Source organism: Elaeis guineensis, chromosome 1 (genome assembly GCF_000442705.2).
Source record: "Elaeis guineensis isolate ETL-2024a chromosome 1, EG11, whole genome shotgun sequence".
In the NCBI taxonomy this organism is placed as follows: Eukaryota; Viridiplantae; Streptophyta; class Magnoliopsida; order Arecales; family Arecaceae; genus Elaeis; species Elaeis guineensis.
In genome coordinates, this window is record NC_025993.2 from 20,979,272 (window position 1) to 20,998,133 (window position 18,862).

Genomic DNA, 18,862 nt, shown 5'->3' on the forward strand with positions numbered 1-18,862 from the left:
ATTGGCGATGGCATACGGCATTGGAAAAATCAAGAACAAAGCATGAAAAAATAGGGGATTTGTAATTAGATTTCTCTAAGAATTTTTCAGCAAAAATTTAGCAAGAATCCATACTTTAGGTGCTATAGAAGATTGAGGAAAAACAACTAAAGGAATATACGTGGTCTTAGATGGGAATTGCTTCGATTTCTAGTGGCCAAAATAAGGTCAACCCATTGGTATACGAAGAAGAAAAGAGAAAAGGGGTAGCAACAACGGCAATTTCTGATGAAGAAAAATCAAAAAAATCAAGGCATTTAAATAGATCTTTAGTGAGGAGGATTTAAAGTTCAGTTTAATCTATATTTCCTATTGATTTTAGGATTTTAATCAGAGAATAACTCCTTTAGGAGTTCTTCTGCACGATTCCTCTTTTCATAGTAATTCTAGCACGTGTGTCGCATGTACTGACCCATTCTAATTTTTTTGTTGCTTTGAGATATGTGCTTGGGATTGGGTATTATAGTAGTGCTCAGTGGTGGAGGCTCATAGAGAGGAGGGAAAGTCTTATAATAGAGGAGCCCTGGGGCTTTGACAAGTCCAGCAGCCCTAGGACTTTGATCATATACGAAGTCTTTGGAGAAGGACTGCTGATGGGTGTCTTCTATCACTTGTCACACACAAAGCATGTGCAAGTCCAATTGAGCTAGGCCATGTGCAATTTTGGCTAGTCAAGTGCATGGTCCCAGCCAGACTAGTTCGTTTCACCCTTCTAGTCCCTCCCCAGTGCACAAGCCTTGAGATCATTCTCTTTTCCTTATTTCATCACCATGCCACAACCCTTAATTTCATCAAGTTCATTACAACAATTGGTATAACTAGGATAACAACCCTCCTGGTTACATCAATCTCCTTTCTCCCTTTCCAACCCTATGTAAGAAACTTCATCGCAGGCTGAGATTTCTACAAGAAATTGACCAAAAAACTTGTCCTATTCTTTTCTCTATTTTTTGATCTTTTTTTTTTTTCTCATTTCTCTTTTTCTGGCCACCATTACCACTGCCATATACTATCAGAACCCCAGGTTGGCTCCCTGATTGCATGGTGGAGCCTCATCCATTGAGAAGTGAGCCAAGTTATGATAAAGCTAAACCTTTGCCCTTTAGCGAAACCTCCATTTCAGATTTTTTTTCATCCCCTAGCCATCCTCATCACCTATCGCTTGTTATGTCCTATCAATGCCGTGGGCTGCCACGTTCTAACCACCACCACCACTACACCTACCCTTCCCTCATCTTCCTTTGTTTTGAGGGAGAAGCCTTTGTGGTTCTCTCTTTCCCTCTTTTTTCTTTTTTTTCCTTTCTCTCTCTATATGGATTTATGCCTCCAATAAAGAGTCCTAGACTCCATCTCTATAGACCCTAGATTGACCTGAATAAGGGGTCCTAGATTGGCGCAGACGCAATTTCCTATCATGTTCTCCTCCCAAGCTTTCACTGGGCATCCCTCAAACCCATCATTGACATCCTCTACTGTACCGTCTTTGTCCTAATTAGATTCTTGCTTTATGATCCATCATTTGAGCCATCCATATTTGACCTAGTTGGGCTATTGGATGCCATTAACTACCTAGCCAATCAGGTCCCTTTCCTTTCCCTTGAATTTTGCCACCATAAAACATTATTGCTATAATTTCCTGATTATTGGTTTCAATTTTGTAATGGTGCAATTACTAGATAAGAAGATATTAAGCCAGGGGTTTATGCTCTAGTCCTTAAATGAAGATAAACCTTAATTTCTTTATGTATTAATTTAATCTTGAAATCGGTAGGATTGGCAAATTAGGACTAAGAATATTTTGGACATTAAGACTTTGAAATTAGAAAATTAATGATCAATTACTTAATATTGTTGGTGGTTGATTAAGAAGCAAGTTGGTCTCATATTGATGATTAGTAATTAATCAGACATATTAGGTATGCACTTGAACCAATAAAAATTGTATCTGAATTTTGCTTACAATAGAGGTAAGGATCCTGGTACATGATTGCTGCATGTATGTATCTATATGTGTGTGTGTGGGTGTGCATGTGTGTCTATAAGTTGATGTATTATAAGTTGATGTATCATATATAGATGATTTTTGTTTCTGCATGGGATGTGATTATCATTCATCACTTGATTGCCAGTATGAACATATGAATATGTTTTTCTTTGTTGTACAAATTTATAAGATATAAAATATTTTGATTGCTTCCAATATGACACTGATTGCTTTGAATTGGCAAGGAATATAGTAGTAAATTATATTTTATTTAGCAAAAAAATAAAACCTTGATGGTTGATAGAAAGAGGCATTTTGAACTAATCTCATTATATGGCTAGCAACCACGTGCTTACGTAGGGGTATTATGGGTAGCCGCTACAAGCTGATGTATGGGTTTATTATGGAAAGTCCCTGTACGCTTATCCATGGGTATTGTGGATAATCGTTACAAGCTTACATACAGGTATTATGGATAGCCATCACAAGCTATTATGTGGACATTATTAATAGCAACCATAAGATTATGTATAGATACTATATATACTACCACAAGCTAATGTGTGGGTGTTATGGATTCCAATCACCAGCTGAAGCATGACCGTGGTTAGTCCGAAAATGAAAAGTTAACTATTGGTGGATGTGGATAGTGCTATTGCAAAATGAAAGATGAGCTTCTTGAAATCAATACTATTGGATAGAAAGATATTATTTGATTTTATATATATATATATATAACCGTGGTTAGTCCAAAAATGAAAAGTTAACTATTGGTGGATGTGGATAGTGCTATTGCGAAATGAAAGATAAGCTTCTTGAAATCAATACTGTTGGGTATAAAATACCTCCCGGCCGAAGTTTGTAAAAAACCGATCCTTCCAGGGCTTTTTCGGCTTCCGACCTTGTGTGGCGTCTCTTTGAACCCCCTCGACTGTCCGAGCTTCCGGACTTCTCCGACAATGAGCTTTTCCATCCATCTACTGGGCCGCTCCATAGGCTCTCTAAGCCTCACTATCAGCCGACCTTCTACAGTGATCAACTATTCTCCGAACTTCTTTCGGACTTCGTCAATATTCGAGCTTCTTCGACAACGACATTTCTACAGTAATCAGACTCCATCTAAGTTTCTACGGCGTTCGACCGCCTTCAGGATTCCAACCGGGCTCCTGCGAGAGCCGAACTTCTACTACGAGCGATCTGCTCCGAACTTCTACTACGAGCAGTCTACTCCGAACTCCTACAGCGGGCGGTCTACTCCGGATCTCTACTGTAAGCAAATTTCATTCGAGCCTCTACTGTAAACACATTTCTTCCGAACTTCTATTACAGGTAGACTTCAGCCGAGCTTCTTCGTAGCCGGATCCCAGACGAGCTTCTACAATGGGACAGGACCCACCGGTCAGATCGCTACTCCGAGCTCCCACGACAACCAATCTTCGACCGAGCTTCTACAATACGCAATCTCCTTTCAGCCTTCTACAAGAACCAAACTCCATCTGAACTTCCATAGCAGATGGATATCGAACGAGTTTCTACGACGGACGGACTCTGGCAGCTGGATTTCTACAACGATCGATTGCCTCCGGTGTCTGCTGAACCTCCCCAACGCCATCCGAAGCCCACCACCGGCCGACCCTCTGCCAGATTCTTCATGAAATCGGACTTCTCCGGCGGATCATCTTTAGACGAGCTTCCACATCAGACGAATCCCAGGCGGACTTCTCTAGCAATCGAACTCCTACCGGACTTCACCAACGGAAAGTCTCCATCCGAGCTTCTACAGCAGATGACTCCCACCTGTAGTATCAGCGCCTAAGGTATCTGACAACAGTAGACTCATCAGCAGCTTCGAAAACATCCGAGCTTCTCCTAGATCGACAGGATAGAGAGCCATTCTGCTCCATCAGATATCCCAGCCGAGCTCCAGCCGACAGATCCGAACTCTCTGGCAAGTCACGACAATGGCCACTATCCTGCTCCACTCTTTGTAATGGATTCCGCATGACTCCACTACTCTCTGGCAAGTCACGACAACGGACACCACTCCACTCTCCGTAACAAACTCCATGTGGCCCTGAACAACCCCTGACGCCACTACTCTCCGTAACAAACTCGTGCAGCTATGAACAGTCCACTACCAGGCGGTTACAGATATCGCTGTCAATCAGTTACGCTCTCCGTCTATAAAAAGGGACCCCCAGATATGTTCTTCTCTCAGCTCTAAACTCTATCCCAAAACTCTGCTAAAATTTTCACTCGAGCACTCCATTTCTATTGAGGCAGAGTACTGACTTGAGCATCGGAGGGTCTTGTCGGAGCACCCCCAACTCTGATTTAGACTTTTCTTGCAGGTTCTGACGGCGACCGCGATCATCTCAACTCTAGCAACTCTGGCTTCGACAGAATTTTGCACCAACAGAATTGATGCTAGAGGAAGGGCCCTGTGTCTTTGCAGTACCCTTGTTCTTAAAGGAGTGCTCAACGGGACTGTCTCCGGTCATCTTCTCTGATGTCCACTTCTCCTTCTCCTACTATATCTCCATCTGATGCCTCCCCGAAAGGCATCCACCAGGCGATCCATGACCTCCGCGGCCAGATCTCAAGCTCCGACCTCGCCTCCAATTTTCCAGGCTCCTCCTCCTCCTCCGACAATGGCGGTCGGTATGGAGCAGTTCGACCTGCTGGTTCAGCATGTCAAAGGCCTCATCGAAGCAGTGCAGGCCATGCAGCAGCAGCAGCAACAGCCGCAGGCGTCAGTGCGGTTGGGAAGAGCATCGTCGGGGTTCCAAGATCCGGCAGTAGGGCGGGCCACTTTGGCCAGTCGTCCTGTCTTCCCCGAAAAGGAGAATCTGAGGGTGGAGAGCCCCCAGTCTGATCATGATTCTACTCCTAAAGGATCCCTACCTCCACTCTACCAGAAGACCCTCGAGACTCGCAGTCGAGAGGACCTCCTGGATCGAAGGCTCCAGGAGATGAACCGGCAGATCGAAGAGCTCCGTCACGCTCCCCCTGCTTATAGTGAGGACATCTGTACTGACCCTCCTTTCTCTCAAATGATCATACAGGAATCGATCCTGCCAAACTTCAAGCTCCCCTAATTTGAAAGCTACGACGGGACCTCGAATCTGGTTGACCATCTAGAGGCCTTCCGGACAATGATGCTGCTCCATGGCGCATCAGACGCCATCTTGTGCCGAGCTTTCTCATCTACTTTGAAGGGAGCAGCAAGGAACTGGTACTCGATGCTGAAGCCGGATATTATCTTCTCCTTTGATCAGATGAGCCACCAATTTGTGGCTCATTTTGTTAGCAACCGACGTCTTCGGAGAGGTTCGGAGTCCCTTATCAACATCAAGCAGAAGGAGAGAGAATCCATCCGAGCCTATGTCAACCGCTTTAACGTCGCCGCACTGGAGGTCCGAAACTTGGACCAATCGATCGCAATGGCCGCCCTGAAGGGCGGTGTTCAAAAGAACAATCTTGTATTTTCTTTGGAAAAGAAATATCCCAGGGACTTTGCTGATTTGCTGGCTCAGACCGAAGGATATGTCTGAGCAGAAGAAGCCTTCAAGATGAAGGATGAGGAGGCCGCGAAGCAGCGGCAAGCGGGGGACTCCAGCAAGCCCACAGTTGAAAAAGGGCCGAGTGAAGTTCGACCATGTTCTCGAACTCCCTCCGGACACAAGCGTGTCCAGACTCCTCTCCGGGCTTGTAAGCAGAGGAGCCCGGATCACAGAGTTTGGCGGAGCTCTCCCCCGGGAAGATTCTACAGCTACGTCCCTCTCAACGCATCGAAAACTCAAGTGCTGATGGAGGTCAGGGAGCAGCTGCCAAGGTCGAAAAAGATGCGCACACATCCCAGGAAGCGCAATCCTAACAAGTTCTGCCTCTATCATCGTGACCACGGCCACGACACGGAGGAGTGTATCCAGCTCCGAGATGAGATCGAGGAGCTTATCAGATGAGGTCGGCTCGACAGATTCATTCGACGTCGATCTGAAGGTAGGGAAGATCAGCCTAGGGCCCTGCCACAGCCGGAGCCGCCAAGGAGAGAGGAGCAGCCTGATGATCGGCCTTCGATTGGGATTATCAACTCCATCTCAGGAGGACCCCGATGAGGAGCAGACCTTCCACGGCTATAAGATCCGAAAAATCTGCAGATGTACTACCAATAACTTTGCCTTCAATAAAAGTTTTATATTTGCATATTTATTCTTTTAGCATGAGCTTATAACGACAGGAAGTAACTCCCTCATTCAGTCAAAATTAAGCATGTTAGGAACAGGAGGAGAACCTCATCCTAACATGAGCAAAGTCGAAGGCTCGGATACTTAGAGACCGGATGGGGGGAGAGGCCCTTGCAACGGCCCTTATGTGCCCCCACAGCCTTGTTAGGAATAGGAGGAGAACCTCGTCCTAACATGAGCAAAGTCGAAGGCCCGGTTACATAGAGACTGGATGGGGGGAGAGGCCCATGCAACGGGGCCCTTATGTGCCCCCACAGCCTTGTTAGGAACAGGACGAGAACCTCGTACTAATATGAGCAAAATCGAAGGTCCGATTATTTAGAGACCGGATGGAGGAAGAGGCCCTCGCAATGGCCCTTATGTGCCCCCACAGTCTTGTTAGGAATAGGAGGAGAACCTCATCCTAACATGAGCAAAGTCGAAGACTCGGTTACTTAAAGATCGGATGGGGAGAGAGACCCTTGCAGCGGCCCTTACGTGCCCCCACAGCCCTGTTAGGAACAGAAGGAGAACCTCATCCTAACATGAGCTGAAATTGACTGTCGGGAACAAGAGGAGAACCTCGTCCTGACGCGAATAAAGATCCAGTCGATTAAGATCGGATGAGGATGAAGGCCTCCTCAACGGCCCCTCTATGCTCTCACGACCCCGTTAAGAGCAGAGGAAAAACCCTCACTCGAACAAAAAAAAAAAGAGAGAGAGGGGGAGATGAAAAGGGAAAGCAACGAACAACACCAGCGACAAGTAAAAAATAAAATACATCAAAGATACAAGGGATCTCATCTCAACGAAGGAGGATATTCCTATCAAAAAATCCTCAGTCATTAAAAGAGAACTCGACACAGGCTGAGGAGAAATCAACTTTCTCAAAGTAACGAGAAGTTCGGATCCCCAAGCTCGAGCACCGGAAGGAAGCGTCAAACTCAAATGACCTCGAAAAGACTTACGGTCATGAACCAAAAAGGCAAATCAATACGACAGTGATCGAAAACTTTCAAACAACGACGGCGTCAAACAAGATAAAAGACAAAAGGAGTTCAGTAAACGACAACTCAATACCAAAATGGACAAGGTAATGAAATTTTTTTTTCATTTCATTAGTGAAATATATATTACAAAACCTTGAAGGCCAAAAAGAGAGACGACAAAAAAAAAAGAGAAGAGAAAGGAGCTCTAAGGAAGTCCAGCTTCTTCTGACTTCGAGCTCTCGATTTTGGTTCTTATTAGGGATTGCCTCAAGTTTTTAACTTCTTCCTCTAGTTCCATCTTTCTCAGTAGCATATCCTGGTACATCTGGTAGAACTGCTAGCTCTCACCCTCCGACTCTCGAAGCCTCTTTCTCAGGACGTCGAACTCCGCCTCGACATCTTTGACTGCCTGCTACTCGTGGACCAGCTGAATCTTCAGCCGCTGCAGTTCGGCCTCCTCCTACCCAAGGGCCACAGATAGTTCTGCCACGGTTTCCTTCAAGGAGCGGAGCTCGTCGAAGCCTTGTGCGGAGGCAAGCTAGACCCTCTCAGACAACTGCCTCTGAAGGCGGGCAACTTCGTCGGTCGCCATCTGGAGCTTTCTTCGGTAGTCCTCTACTTGTCTGCTCCAGCCAACTCAGTAGGCGTTGTAATTCGCCTCAGCATCTTGCAGCTACTTTTGAAGGTCGGAGAACTTCTTCGACTAGTCTCGATCACGGTCGGCTTGGGTTGTGAGCCAAGATGAGCTCCCTTCCAACTGGCCGATCTTCTTCCGTGCAGCCACCACCTCGACTTTGAGGGAACTGATCTTGGAAGCTTGAGTCCAAGATCGGTCGCTGGCACATTTTTGGAGTTCCTCAAGCTCCGTCACGAAGTCGACCTTCCTCCGGGTGTATTCCATAAGACCCTTTCTGTGGAGGTCCTGAAAGCGAATAGCCTCTGCAGTGACTTCTGAATGGCTCTTCCTCAGTCGATGAAGTTCATTTTCCAGCTTTTTGGATTTCTTCGTCAACTAACAAACTTTCCTTCTGAGGTCTCAGATCATCGACTTCAGAGAAAGAGGAAGAGCTTCAGCAGGATACTGTCGTTGGGAGACAAAAGCACCATGACTCAAATTAGTACAAGGAGACAAAAGAGAAGGAAAAGAATACAAAAAAAAGGGGGGCCCTCTGTGAAGAAGAATCTGATTTCATTGATTGAATAATTTTAAAGTACAAGAGAACGAAAAAAAATCACCACAAATGAAAAATACAAAGCTAGAGGTTCCGGACCTCTGGGCAGAAGCGGAGGGGCTCGACATCCCTGGAAGGTCGGCAGCGACGGCCGCAGCAGTCAACGAGGTTCCAACTGGAGGAGGATCGGCAGCGGTTTCGGATGGTCCTGCTTCATCGTCGGATGCCTCATCCAGGAAGCCGAGATCCAGTTCGAGGAACCTTCCAGCCACCTTCTTTTGGCAGAGTTTGAAACCCTTGATAAAGGCATCCTGGCCGAACTAGACCTGTAGATCCTCCATCTCGGAGGAGGCCTTGAACTCCTCCACTGCTCGGGCCCTTGCCTCCGAGATCAGGGACAGAATCCGCACTTTCAGCTCGAAAACCTGCACCTTCAACTCGGAAGCCTGCACCTTCAGTTCAGAGACTTCGGCCTCAGCCTTCTTTCTCTCCTCCTCCAAGGCGACCCTCAGATCGGACGAGGTTTGTCCCTCCTTTTCCAGCACCTCCTGGAGACTTAGGGCCTCGACAATCTTCTCCTCGAGGCAGGTGGCCCCAGCCAGGCGACCTTCCTCTGCCCGAGCTGCCTCCCTCTTAGCGATCTTCATCGCCTCGACGTTAGTGACAAGCTGGTGCCCAATCTGTAAGAAAGGCCAGGGAGTCAATATAAAGGCTGAAGGATAAATTAAGTAAAGGAGCAAGAAGGAGAAAAAAGTGAGTTAACCTACTTCGAGAAAAGATCCCAGAGAGTCCCAGACCCGCAGCTCGGGATCAGCAAGGACGATCCTCTCGACGACCTCGGACAGAATACACCCTTCGACCAGCCTCTTTATTAAATCTCTGTTGTTGAATAAATTTTCCCCCAGGTCTTCCTCGGAGCCGCCGGCCCCCTCAACAGCAACCTTGCGACTGCGGCTCTTCCAGGTCATGGTCTTCTTTCTCTTCCTCCCTTCGGCCCCGGGTGCCCCCTCGGGACGAGCCTCTGGAGCAGGATCCTCGATCGGGGGGCTCCTTGAAAAGGCTCGGGGGACTTCGGGTTCGGCGTCGGAAGGGACTTCGACGGCAACGACCACCGGAGCAGGCGCGGCCGAGCTAGTCCCTTCTGTCCTGGCTTTCTTCACTAATCCCGAAGTCGAGGCATCTTTTTTCTTGTGGGTCTTAAGACCTTGGGCTAACCTCCGAGCCACGCCTGCATCCATGTCTGCAATAAAAGAAGATCAACACGGCTCAGAGATGGAATAAGAGAAAGGGGAAGCAGCAAAAAAAAAAAATGGTACTGGTAGGGTTAAGAGGACTCAGGCTGACGTTGAATAAAAGTTGTTCCTTCAAAAGTTTGGGGAGGAGGGGGGCTTAATAGGCCTCGAGCTTTTTGGAGACTTCGAGGTCATCCCTTTTCAGGCTAGAAGTCCGACGGACGGAATCCCTCAGAGAGCCCCAAGGGGGTAATCCTAGCTCCAAGGTCAGGCATCGAACATAGAAGAATCTCTACTTCCAGTTGTGGATAGAAGAGGGGGTGCCTTTCAGCAACCCCTTTCTACCGAACTGAGGGGAGAAGTACCACCAGTCCTTTGTCGAGGGATAACGCTTGAAGGTGTAAAAATTTCTAAACAAAGAAAGAGTCGGCCGAACTTCAGCTAAACTACAAAGAAAAAGAAATTCTATCAAAAACCTAAAGGAGTTCGGTGCTACTGAGACTAGAGAAATATTCAGAAAACGAAAGAGGGCGATGACAAAAGACGGAAGTGGAAGCCGAAGTCCGGCACGGAAGGCCTACTGGTACAGACAGAAGAGGTCAGGAGGAGGGGCGCTAGCCCGGTCAGTTGGCTCGGGAAGCTCCAGCTCGTACTTCGGAGGAATCCCATACTGAATCCTTATCAGTGAGAGCTCATCCGGAGTCAAAGAGCTGGGGATGGTGTCTGGTGCAAAGACTAGACGAGGTTCGGTCCCGACTACGGGTCCGTCTACGGTACAAGGACTCTGAAAAACTGGGGCTGACGAACTCCTAGAACCGCTAGAAGAGGAGATATCGGAAGACATTTTGGATCAAATAGAAGCCACAAAAATCCCAAAAATAAAATCGGGAAAAACAGCGAACAAACTCTCGAGGGAGCTAAACGAACAGAATATAAAGAAGAAAGAACAGAAAAATGGCAAGAAGTTTCGGAACTAACCTAGGTTGGCCCGAGGAGTGCAGGAAGACGGCAAGGATGGTGGAAGTCGACCCAGAGGACGCCTAAGGCCGAGAAGGATGCTAAAGGAGGCTGGAGTTCTCGAAGAAGAAGAGGAAACCGAGGGACTCTCTCAAGCAAAGTGAAACCCCTGAAGGAGGAGGACGTGTTTAAATAGGCAACAGGGCCCAGAGCAGTTATGATCGCGGATCTCCTCTGGCCGACCTACACTTGCCGCATGTCTCACTCACTATGACAGGCTGTTGAAAATGACTGACAGTTGACAAAATCATTATTGCACCGTACCTAGAGCCATGTCCCAGCGAAAATTCTGAAAAAATCTTTTCGGATCGCTTTGATTTGAAAAGACTCCGGGACCAGCGCGCCAAACGCCAAAATATCTGACAACCATCAAGTACGAAAATCGAGGGAGGTAATTTCGACCGTGAGAATTTCTCTGTACTTTCTTCATTCGGAACTCGAACTTGAAAGTAGGGAGACTGGTGTTGGGTATAAAATACCCCCCGATCGAAGTTTGTAAAAGATCGACCCTTCCAGGACTTTTTCGGCTTCCGACCTTGTGTGGCATCTCTCTGAACCCCCTCGACCGTCCGAGCTTCCGGACTTCTCCGACAATGAGCTTCTCCATCCATCTACCGGGCCGCTCCATAGGCTCTCTAAGCCTCACTATCAGCTGACCTTCTACAGTGATCAACTATTCTCCGAACTTCTTCCAGACTTCGTCAATATCCGAGCTTCTTCGACAACGAGATTTCTACAGTAATCAGACTCCATCTAAGTTTCTACAGTGGTTGACCGCCTTCAGAATTCCAACCGGGCTCCTGCGAGAGCCGAACTTCTACTATGAGCGGTCTGCTCCGAACTTCTACTACGAGTGGTCTACTCCGAACTCCTACAGCGGGCGGTCTACTCCGGATCTCTACTGTAAGTAAATTTCATTCGAGCCTCTACTGTAAACATATTTCTTTCAAACTTCTATTATAGGTAGACTTCAGTCAAGCTTCTTCATAGCTGGATCCCAGATGAGCTTCTACAATAAGACAGGACCCACCGGCCAGATCGCTACTCCGAGCTCCCACGACAACCGATCTTCGACCAAGCTTCTACAATAAGCGATCTCCTTTCAGCCTTCTACAAGAATCAGACTCCGTCCGAACTTTCATAGCGGATGGATATCGGACGAGCTTCTACGACGGACGGACTCCGGTAGCTAGATTTCTACAACGATCGATCACCTTCGGTGTCTGCCGAACCTCTCCAACGCCATCCGAAGCCCACCGTCGGCCGACCCTCCGTCAGATTCTTTATGAAACCAGACTTCTCCGATGGATCATTTTCAGATAAGCTTCCACATCAGGCGAATCCCAGGCGGACTTCTCTAGCAATCGGACTCCTGCCGGACTTCACCAATGGAAAGTCTCCATCCGAGCTTCTACAGCAGATGACTCCCACCTGTAGTATCAGCGCCTAAGGTATCCGATAAAAGTAGACTCATCAGCAGCTTTGAAAACATCCGAGCTTCTCCTAGATCGACGGGATAGAGAGCCATTCCGTTCCATCAGATGTCCCAACCGAGCTCCAGCCGACAGATCCGAACTCTCTGGCAAGTCACGACAATGGCCACTATCCTGCTCCACTCTTTGCAACGGATTTCGTGTGGCTCCACTACTCTATGGCAAGTCGCGATAACAGACACCACTCCACTCTCCGTAACAAATTCCACGTGGCCCTGAACGATCCCTGATGCCACTACTCTCCGTAACAAACTCAGCGCGGCTCTGAACAGTCCACTACTAGGCGGTTACAGATGTCACTGTCAATCAGTTACGCTCTCCGTCTATAAAAAGAGACCCTCAGATACGTTCTTCTCTAAGCTCTAAACTCTATCCCAAAACTCTGCTAAAATTTTCACTCGAGCACTCCATTTCTGTTGAGGCATAGTACTGACTTGAGCATCGGAAGGTCTTGTCGGAGCACCTCCAACTCCGGTTTAGACTTTCCTTGCAGGTTCCGGCGGCGACCACAGTCATCTCAACTCCAACAACTCCGGCTTCGACGGAATTCTGCACCAACAAATACTATTGGATAGAAAGATATTATTTGATTGTATATATATATATATATGTATAACTATTGGTGGATGTGGATAGTGCTATTGCGAAATGAAAGATGAGCTTCTTGAAATCAATACTATTGGATTGAAATCAATACTATTGGATAGAAAGATATTATTTGATTTTATATATATATATATATATATATATATATCATTTTTGAGTAAAATAGTTATTCGATCATATATGATATATTTTTTCTGTACATTGGTTATTTGAGTGGTGCTGGATGGTGGTATATGATTTTATAATAATTGAATTGATTTCAGTAATAATTATTTGTTATTTTCTTTCTTTATATTGCTTATGTTGGTGTATGTATATTTGGAGATTCTTATCGAGTTATTAACTCACACGACTTTTTCACCTTTCAAAAGTCACAAGATGCTTAATACACGACTATGATTTAGAATGCTGGTAAGAGGATGAATAGCTATTAGAATATTACTATACCGACCAACTAATTGAAATCTATGGTCGGACAACTCTTGTTACATGTGAAAGATAGGTTATTTTATCCCCTCATGAGATGAAGGTTTATATTATCCACTAATACCGATGTTGTAATGAAACTCCAGGTGTTGCATATTATTTTTTGGACCTTGAAATTCTGTGGTCCCGCAGTAAAGATTTGCCAACATGTTGTTTGTAATTATACTACTTTAATAACTTGACTTGTATGATCTTCCTTTTGCAATTTATAGGGGTCAGCTTCTGCTAGGTCACCGAAGGCTCTGCTTTACAATATCATACAAATCTTGACAGTGAAATAAGTATCTTGATGACGGCCTTGGAGGTGGGAATAGCATTTTGGGGCACTCTCGTCAGTTTCTTGAACCACCAATGGCAACGCTTCTCCTTCCAAGGATGATCCTCAGCAGCTCCAGAACTCCTCTTCCACCTACCCTACTCCTGGTCCTCCTCTTTCAGTTGGTGCGCGTCATGATCACCGATGCACTCACCTTCAGCTACCCTAGCTTCGATGCCGCAGAAGGCATAACACCCTTCGGGAACGCCTATTTTCTTGACGGGGGAATCCAACTCACCAAGAACCAAGCCGACTCTTCTATCATAAATAGCACCGGCGCTGTTGTGTATGGTGATCCGGTACTTCTCTGGGACAAAGCTTCAGGTAAACTCGCTGACTTCAGCACACATTTCTCCTTCATTATTGATGGCATAAATCGAACAATAAGTGCCGATGGGATTGCCTTCTTCCTCTCGTCATATCCTTACCATGAAGCGAGCGTGAGGGATTCAAATGGTGGGGCTCTTGGACTATTTCTCCGTTCTGGTGCTAACTGGACGGCGCCCAAGAGGATCGTTGCTGTGGAATTCGATACCTTCAAAAACCCAGAGTATAATGACTCGAGTGCCAATCACATAGGAATCGACATCAACAGGATCGTCTCTGTGGCGCATCGGGACTTGAATACTAGCATCAGAGATGGCTTCAAATTGGATGCATCTATTAGTTACAATTCTAGTACTGAAAATTTGACTGTGTTCCTCAGCAATTCCTCAGATCCTAAGAGGAATTGGAGTCTGTCTTATGGTGTCAACTTAAGGGATTGCCTGCCAGAAAAAGTTGCCGTTGGCTTCTCAGCTGCCACAGGTAATGAAACTGAGACACACAAGATCCTCTCTTGGGATTTCAGCTCCACCGATCTTAGTCGGAGACGCCAGAAGCTTGCCTTGGGCTTGCGTCTTGCTATTGCCGCGGCAGTTGTACTATTATGTGGGTTATGTTCTATGTGGTTTATCAGAAAATATATATGCAAGAAAGTCAATAGTAGAGGGATGGAAGAAGATGATGAAGAAGAAGAAGATAAGGCTATTGATGTTTTAGTCAGTGATGCAATGCAGAGAGCCAGTGGACCTAGGAGATTTCCTTATAGCGTACTTGCAAACGCGACCAATAATTTTGCTGCGGAGGGGAAACTTGGACAGGGAGGATTTGGGGAGGTTTACACGGGAGTATTGCTTGACCCAAGGCTTGAAGTGGCTATTAAAAAGATCTCGAGAGATTCTCAGCAAGGGAGGAAGGAGTATATATCAGAAATCATAATTATCAGCCAATTAAGGCACCGGAATCTTGTCCAGCTTATTGGTTATTGTCACAAGAAGGATGACTTGTTGCTTGTTTATGAGTTTATGCCCAACAGAAGTCTTGATTACCATTTATACAACAGACATAAATTGCTTGCGTGGCCGGAGAGGTACAAGATTGCTTTGGGGCTTGCCTCTGCATTGCTCTACCTTCATGAAGAGTGTAAGCAATGTGTCATCCACCGAGATGTGAAGCCGAGTAATGTGATGTTGGATTCAGAGTTCAATGCTAAGCTTGGTGACTTTGGATTAGCAAGGCTCGTCGATCATGGATGCGACTCACCAGCGACTGTTTTGATGGGGACCAGGGGATACATGGCACCTGAATATTCTCATACCGGTACGAGAAATACAAACTGTTATCTTGCATTTCAATCGGCTTGCTAGCTTTCTTTAAGAATACAAAAGGGCAAAGCATTTTAATTGCTTTAAAATTTTCTTTTCGAAAACACTTTATAGTAACTCAGATATGTAACTCAAAAGGCCACTCAGCTGGTGTGTTGTATTCTTCTTGCTCCCTTTGATGAGCATTGTGAACTGCTCCATGTTTTGAAGCAAAGTGAATGGTGCAAGAAATTAAGCTGAGTGACTTTCTTGAGTGATTTTCTGAGTAACCATATCATTGCCCTGGTGCTACTAGGAATACCTTTACTCTAGTGATTTTCTGAGTGACTTGCTTGCACAAGTCTTTGTGGAATGTGTGGTTGATATTTGTTCCCCTTTCGTTTTTGGTAGTTCATTTATAGGAACAAATAAATACCTAAATCCATCAAAGTCAAGCTATGATTCGGTTCCAGACCAGGAAAGAACCAGCTTCCAGCCCATGCAAGGCCAGAGTTGGAGGCCGAAATCGTAGTAGCAACATTTGTTGCACAGTTTCACCCACATTAAAAGTTATCATAAAAATTCTTTGTGGTTTTTGGTGAAAGACATCTTGAACCACAGAAAATAGTGAATAGAAGAAGACCGTAAACAATAATTTTTTATGCCTTTCTTTGCGAACACATCCAACTACCAAAGATTTTAAAGTTATCTGACAGTCAATAACATATTAAGATCAATAGGCTGGAAATAATATCCTAATCTATTAGGCCCATGGATTAGCTAGTTGACTATCTATCCTTCATACCGAACAGTACAAATTTGAGTTGGTCTAGCATTCATATACTAATTATAAAATTATCATCAACTTGCATCATAAATTGCTATTCACAAAGTCACTATCATGGTTTGTACCATATTTGCGAAATGAGCAATGAACTTGGCCATAAATTTCTCACAACTTGAGAAAGAATAAAGGAGAAACCTTGATAAAAGAGTGAGATGGTGGGAAGGCTTTTGGAGATCCGTTGGGTTTTCTCGGAGAATGTAAGTCTAAGCGGGCAAGGGTTCAGCAACTTTGACCCAAAAGTATAAAAATTTGAACAGCCAGACATCTGTGGCCGGTGGGGATTAGCTGCTCCTCACACACACCCCCACGCACGCACACACCCTATACACCCCGAGGTCCCAGGCACACACACCCACGCACACGTGCACACCGACTTACGCAAACACCACGACGCACACACACCGACGCACACATACCCACGCACGCATGCACACCGACGCATACAGCTGAAAAGTCTTTCCATTTAGATTATTCAGAAATTCGTTTACTCACAGCATGACTCAACTTGGTGAATCCTTTTCTTTTGGAAACCATTTAAAAGGCCATGGGTGGTTTGTCTAAAGCCTCTTATAACATGTTACTCATGCTTCTCTATATATATCAAATCATGGAAAGGAAAAGGTTGGTATTTTTCTTGCAACTAAACTAAAAATGAACAATCATACATTTAAATTTGTTTTATCAATGAAATAAAATATTTTTTAAAATTTTACAGGAAAAGCGAGCAAAGAATCGGATGTCTACAGTTTTGGCATGGTTATATTGGAAATAGCATGTGGTAGAAAGCCAATTGAAGAAAGAGAAGAGAAGAGTGAAGTGAATTTGATAGAATGGGTATGGGAGCTTTATGGAAAAGGGATGTGTTTGGCTGCAGTAGATGAAAGGTTAAACTTAAAGTTTGATGAGCAACAAATGCAACGTTTAATGATTGTGGGACTATGGTGTGCCCATCCAGCTGACAATCTTAGGCCCTCAATACGACAAGTAATTCATGTTCTCAATTGTGATGCTCCATTACCAAAGTTGCCTTGCAAGATGCCTGTTCCAATATACTATCCTCCAATAGTAGATTTGTACAATCTCGCATCAACTTCATCTGATATCTACTCTCTTACTTCAACATCTGGTGGCTGAAGGATGATAAGACATGTTTTTTATTTTTTTTTCATTTTTGTGTGAGAAATGAAGGATAGTAAGTCATGTTAAAATGTTTATTTCTAACATTTAGAATGACATAACAGGGAAATACAATAAGTTCATGTAATATGATGGCATTGTCACTATTTATTGTTTTTGGCTGGACATGACTAGTAAAGGCTTAGGAGTGCTCCTTGGGGTGATTGCATCAATACTCATGCGATCTCTGGGGTTTTTTGTTGAGCAAGATGTGGACAGAAGAATGAGTAATCACCAAGGAGACTCTCTAGATGGATTCTCGGGTGAGGCCAACCAGGGCCACTGATGGCAAGCGGAAAAGAGTGACCATGGGCTAGGGTGGCTCAGGGCCCTCCTTGAAGGAGTGTCTGGACCTCCCACAAGATCATGGCCTAGGAGTTTGAGAATCTCCAATGATACTTCACCAAAATGCTAGAGCTATCGAATGCGAGAATCTATCACATCCTAGACCTAATATATGGATCAATCACATGACATAGCCACATATTCTCTAGGACAAAATTTTATAGAATATGCAAGGCCTAAAAGATGATTCCATTACTCAAACTTCACAATCAAATCCATCCCAAACTTTGTATCCTACAACTCTAAAAGGAAAAGGAAGAAGTGGCATGAGCTTTACATCCCAATAAGAATCCCATCACACTCACATTAATATAATCATATAATTAAAAAATTATAAATAAATCATATTGAAAAGCAAACATAAACTATGAAGTCTCATGTCAAGCATCCAATATAATTTAATAGTTATATAAACATATATTACAAGTCATATATTATCACAAATTCATCATGAAAATCTTCAATAGTTTTATATGACTTGACATTCACATCTCATTAACATAATTCAAATCAATAGTTGCCTTTCAGTTTTGGACTAACCACATTCACACTTCAACACGTGACTGACAAACCATAATTCACACTTTGGCCTATGGTGGAAAATCAAAATATATATGCTTGGACCCATGGTGGCAAACCAAAATATCTGTATTTCAATCCATAGTAGTAAATTGAGATATCTGTAATTCTGCCCACGATGATAAATTAAGTTATTATGATTTGGTCCATGATTGGCAATCCACATTATGGCTTATCCAAATCCTCTTATACAATCAATATAAATTATTCAATAATTTTATATTATAATTCTTGCCAAATTTCAAAATATCTCATATCTTATCTCGAACAACCAAAATAGTCAATATGTGATACATTTATAATGAAGAATCAAATATTCATCGTAAAAGCCAAATATCATCATGTATAATGCAAAAACATATATATAGATGATCATATAAAGGGATTATTACCTCAATCAGTTTCAAAGTCAAGCATATTGATCAATCAACTCCTTGGTCTATGAACTCAAGGATAAGATGTTCTTCTCAACATCTTGCAGACATCGTTGTTTCTTCACATAATCAAGTCCAAATGTGTAAATTATAGATGATTAAGAATAGTGAAAAATTATAGTAAATCACCATAACACTGTAGATACAGGACCCCTTCCAGGGTCAACTAATCAATCTGGGTTTGCCTAGTTATTTGGACCCTCCATTGGTCTATAGAACTTCTAAAGAATGAATGAATGCAGAAAAGAGAGAAAGAGAGGAGAGAGAAAAGAGAAAAAATTATTATTATTATTTTT

At 44.4% G+C, this 18,862-nt stretch overlaps 1 protein-coding gene across 2 annotated transcripts; it reads left to right on the forward strand.

Annotated features, from left to right (window-relative positions):
- The first annotated feature begins 13,476 nt into the window (after positions 1-13,476).
- Positions 13,477-17,315, forward strand: LOC105032562 (L-type lectin-domain containing receptor kinase IX.1). Of its 2 annotated transcripts, XM_010907028.4 has the most exons (3): positions 13,477-13,884; positions 13,996-15,201; positions 16,748-17,315. In XM_010907028.4, the coding sequence occupies exons 1-3, from the start codon at positions 13,596-13,598 to the stop codon at positions 17,164-17,166; spliced, it is 1,914 nt and encodes a 637-aa protein (XP_010905330.1). In that variant the 5' UTR covers positions 13,477-13,595; the 3' UTR covers positions 17,167-17,315. The 2 variants fall into 2 exon arrangements, with proteins under 2 accessions (XP_010905330.1, XP_010905329.1); XM_010907027.4 differs by having other exon boundaries at positions 13,478-15,201.
- Positions 17,316-18,862: the final 1,547 nt, after the last annotated feature.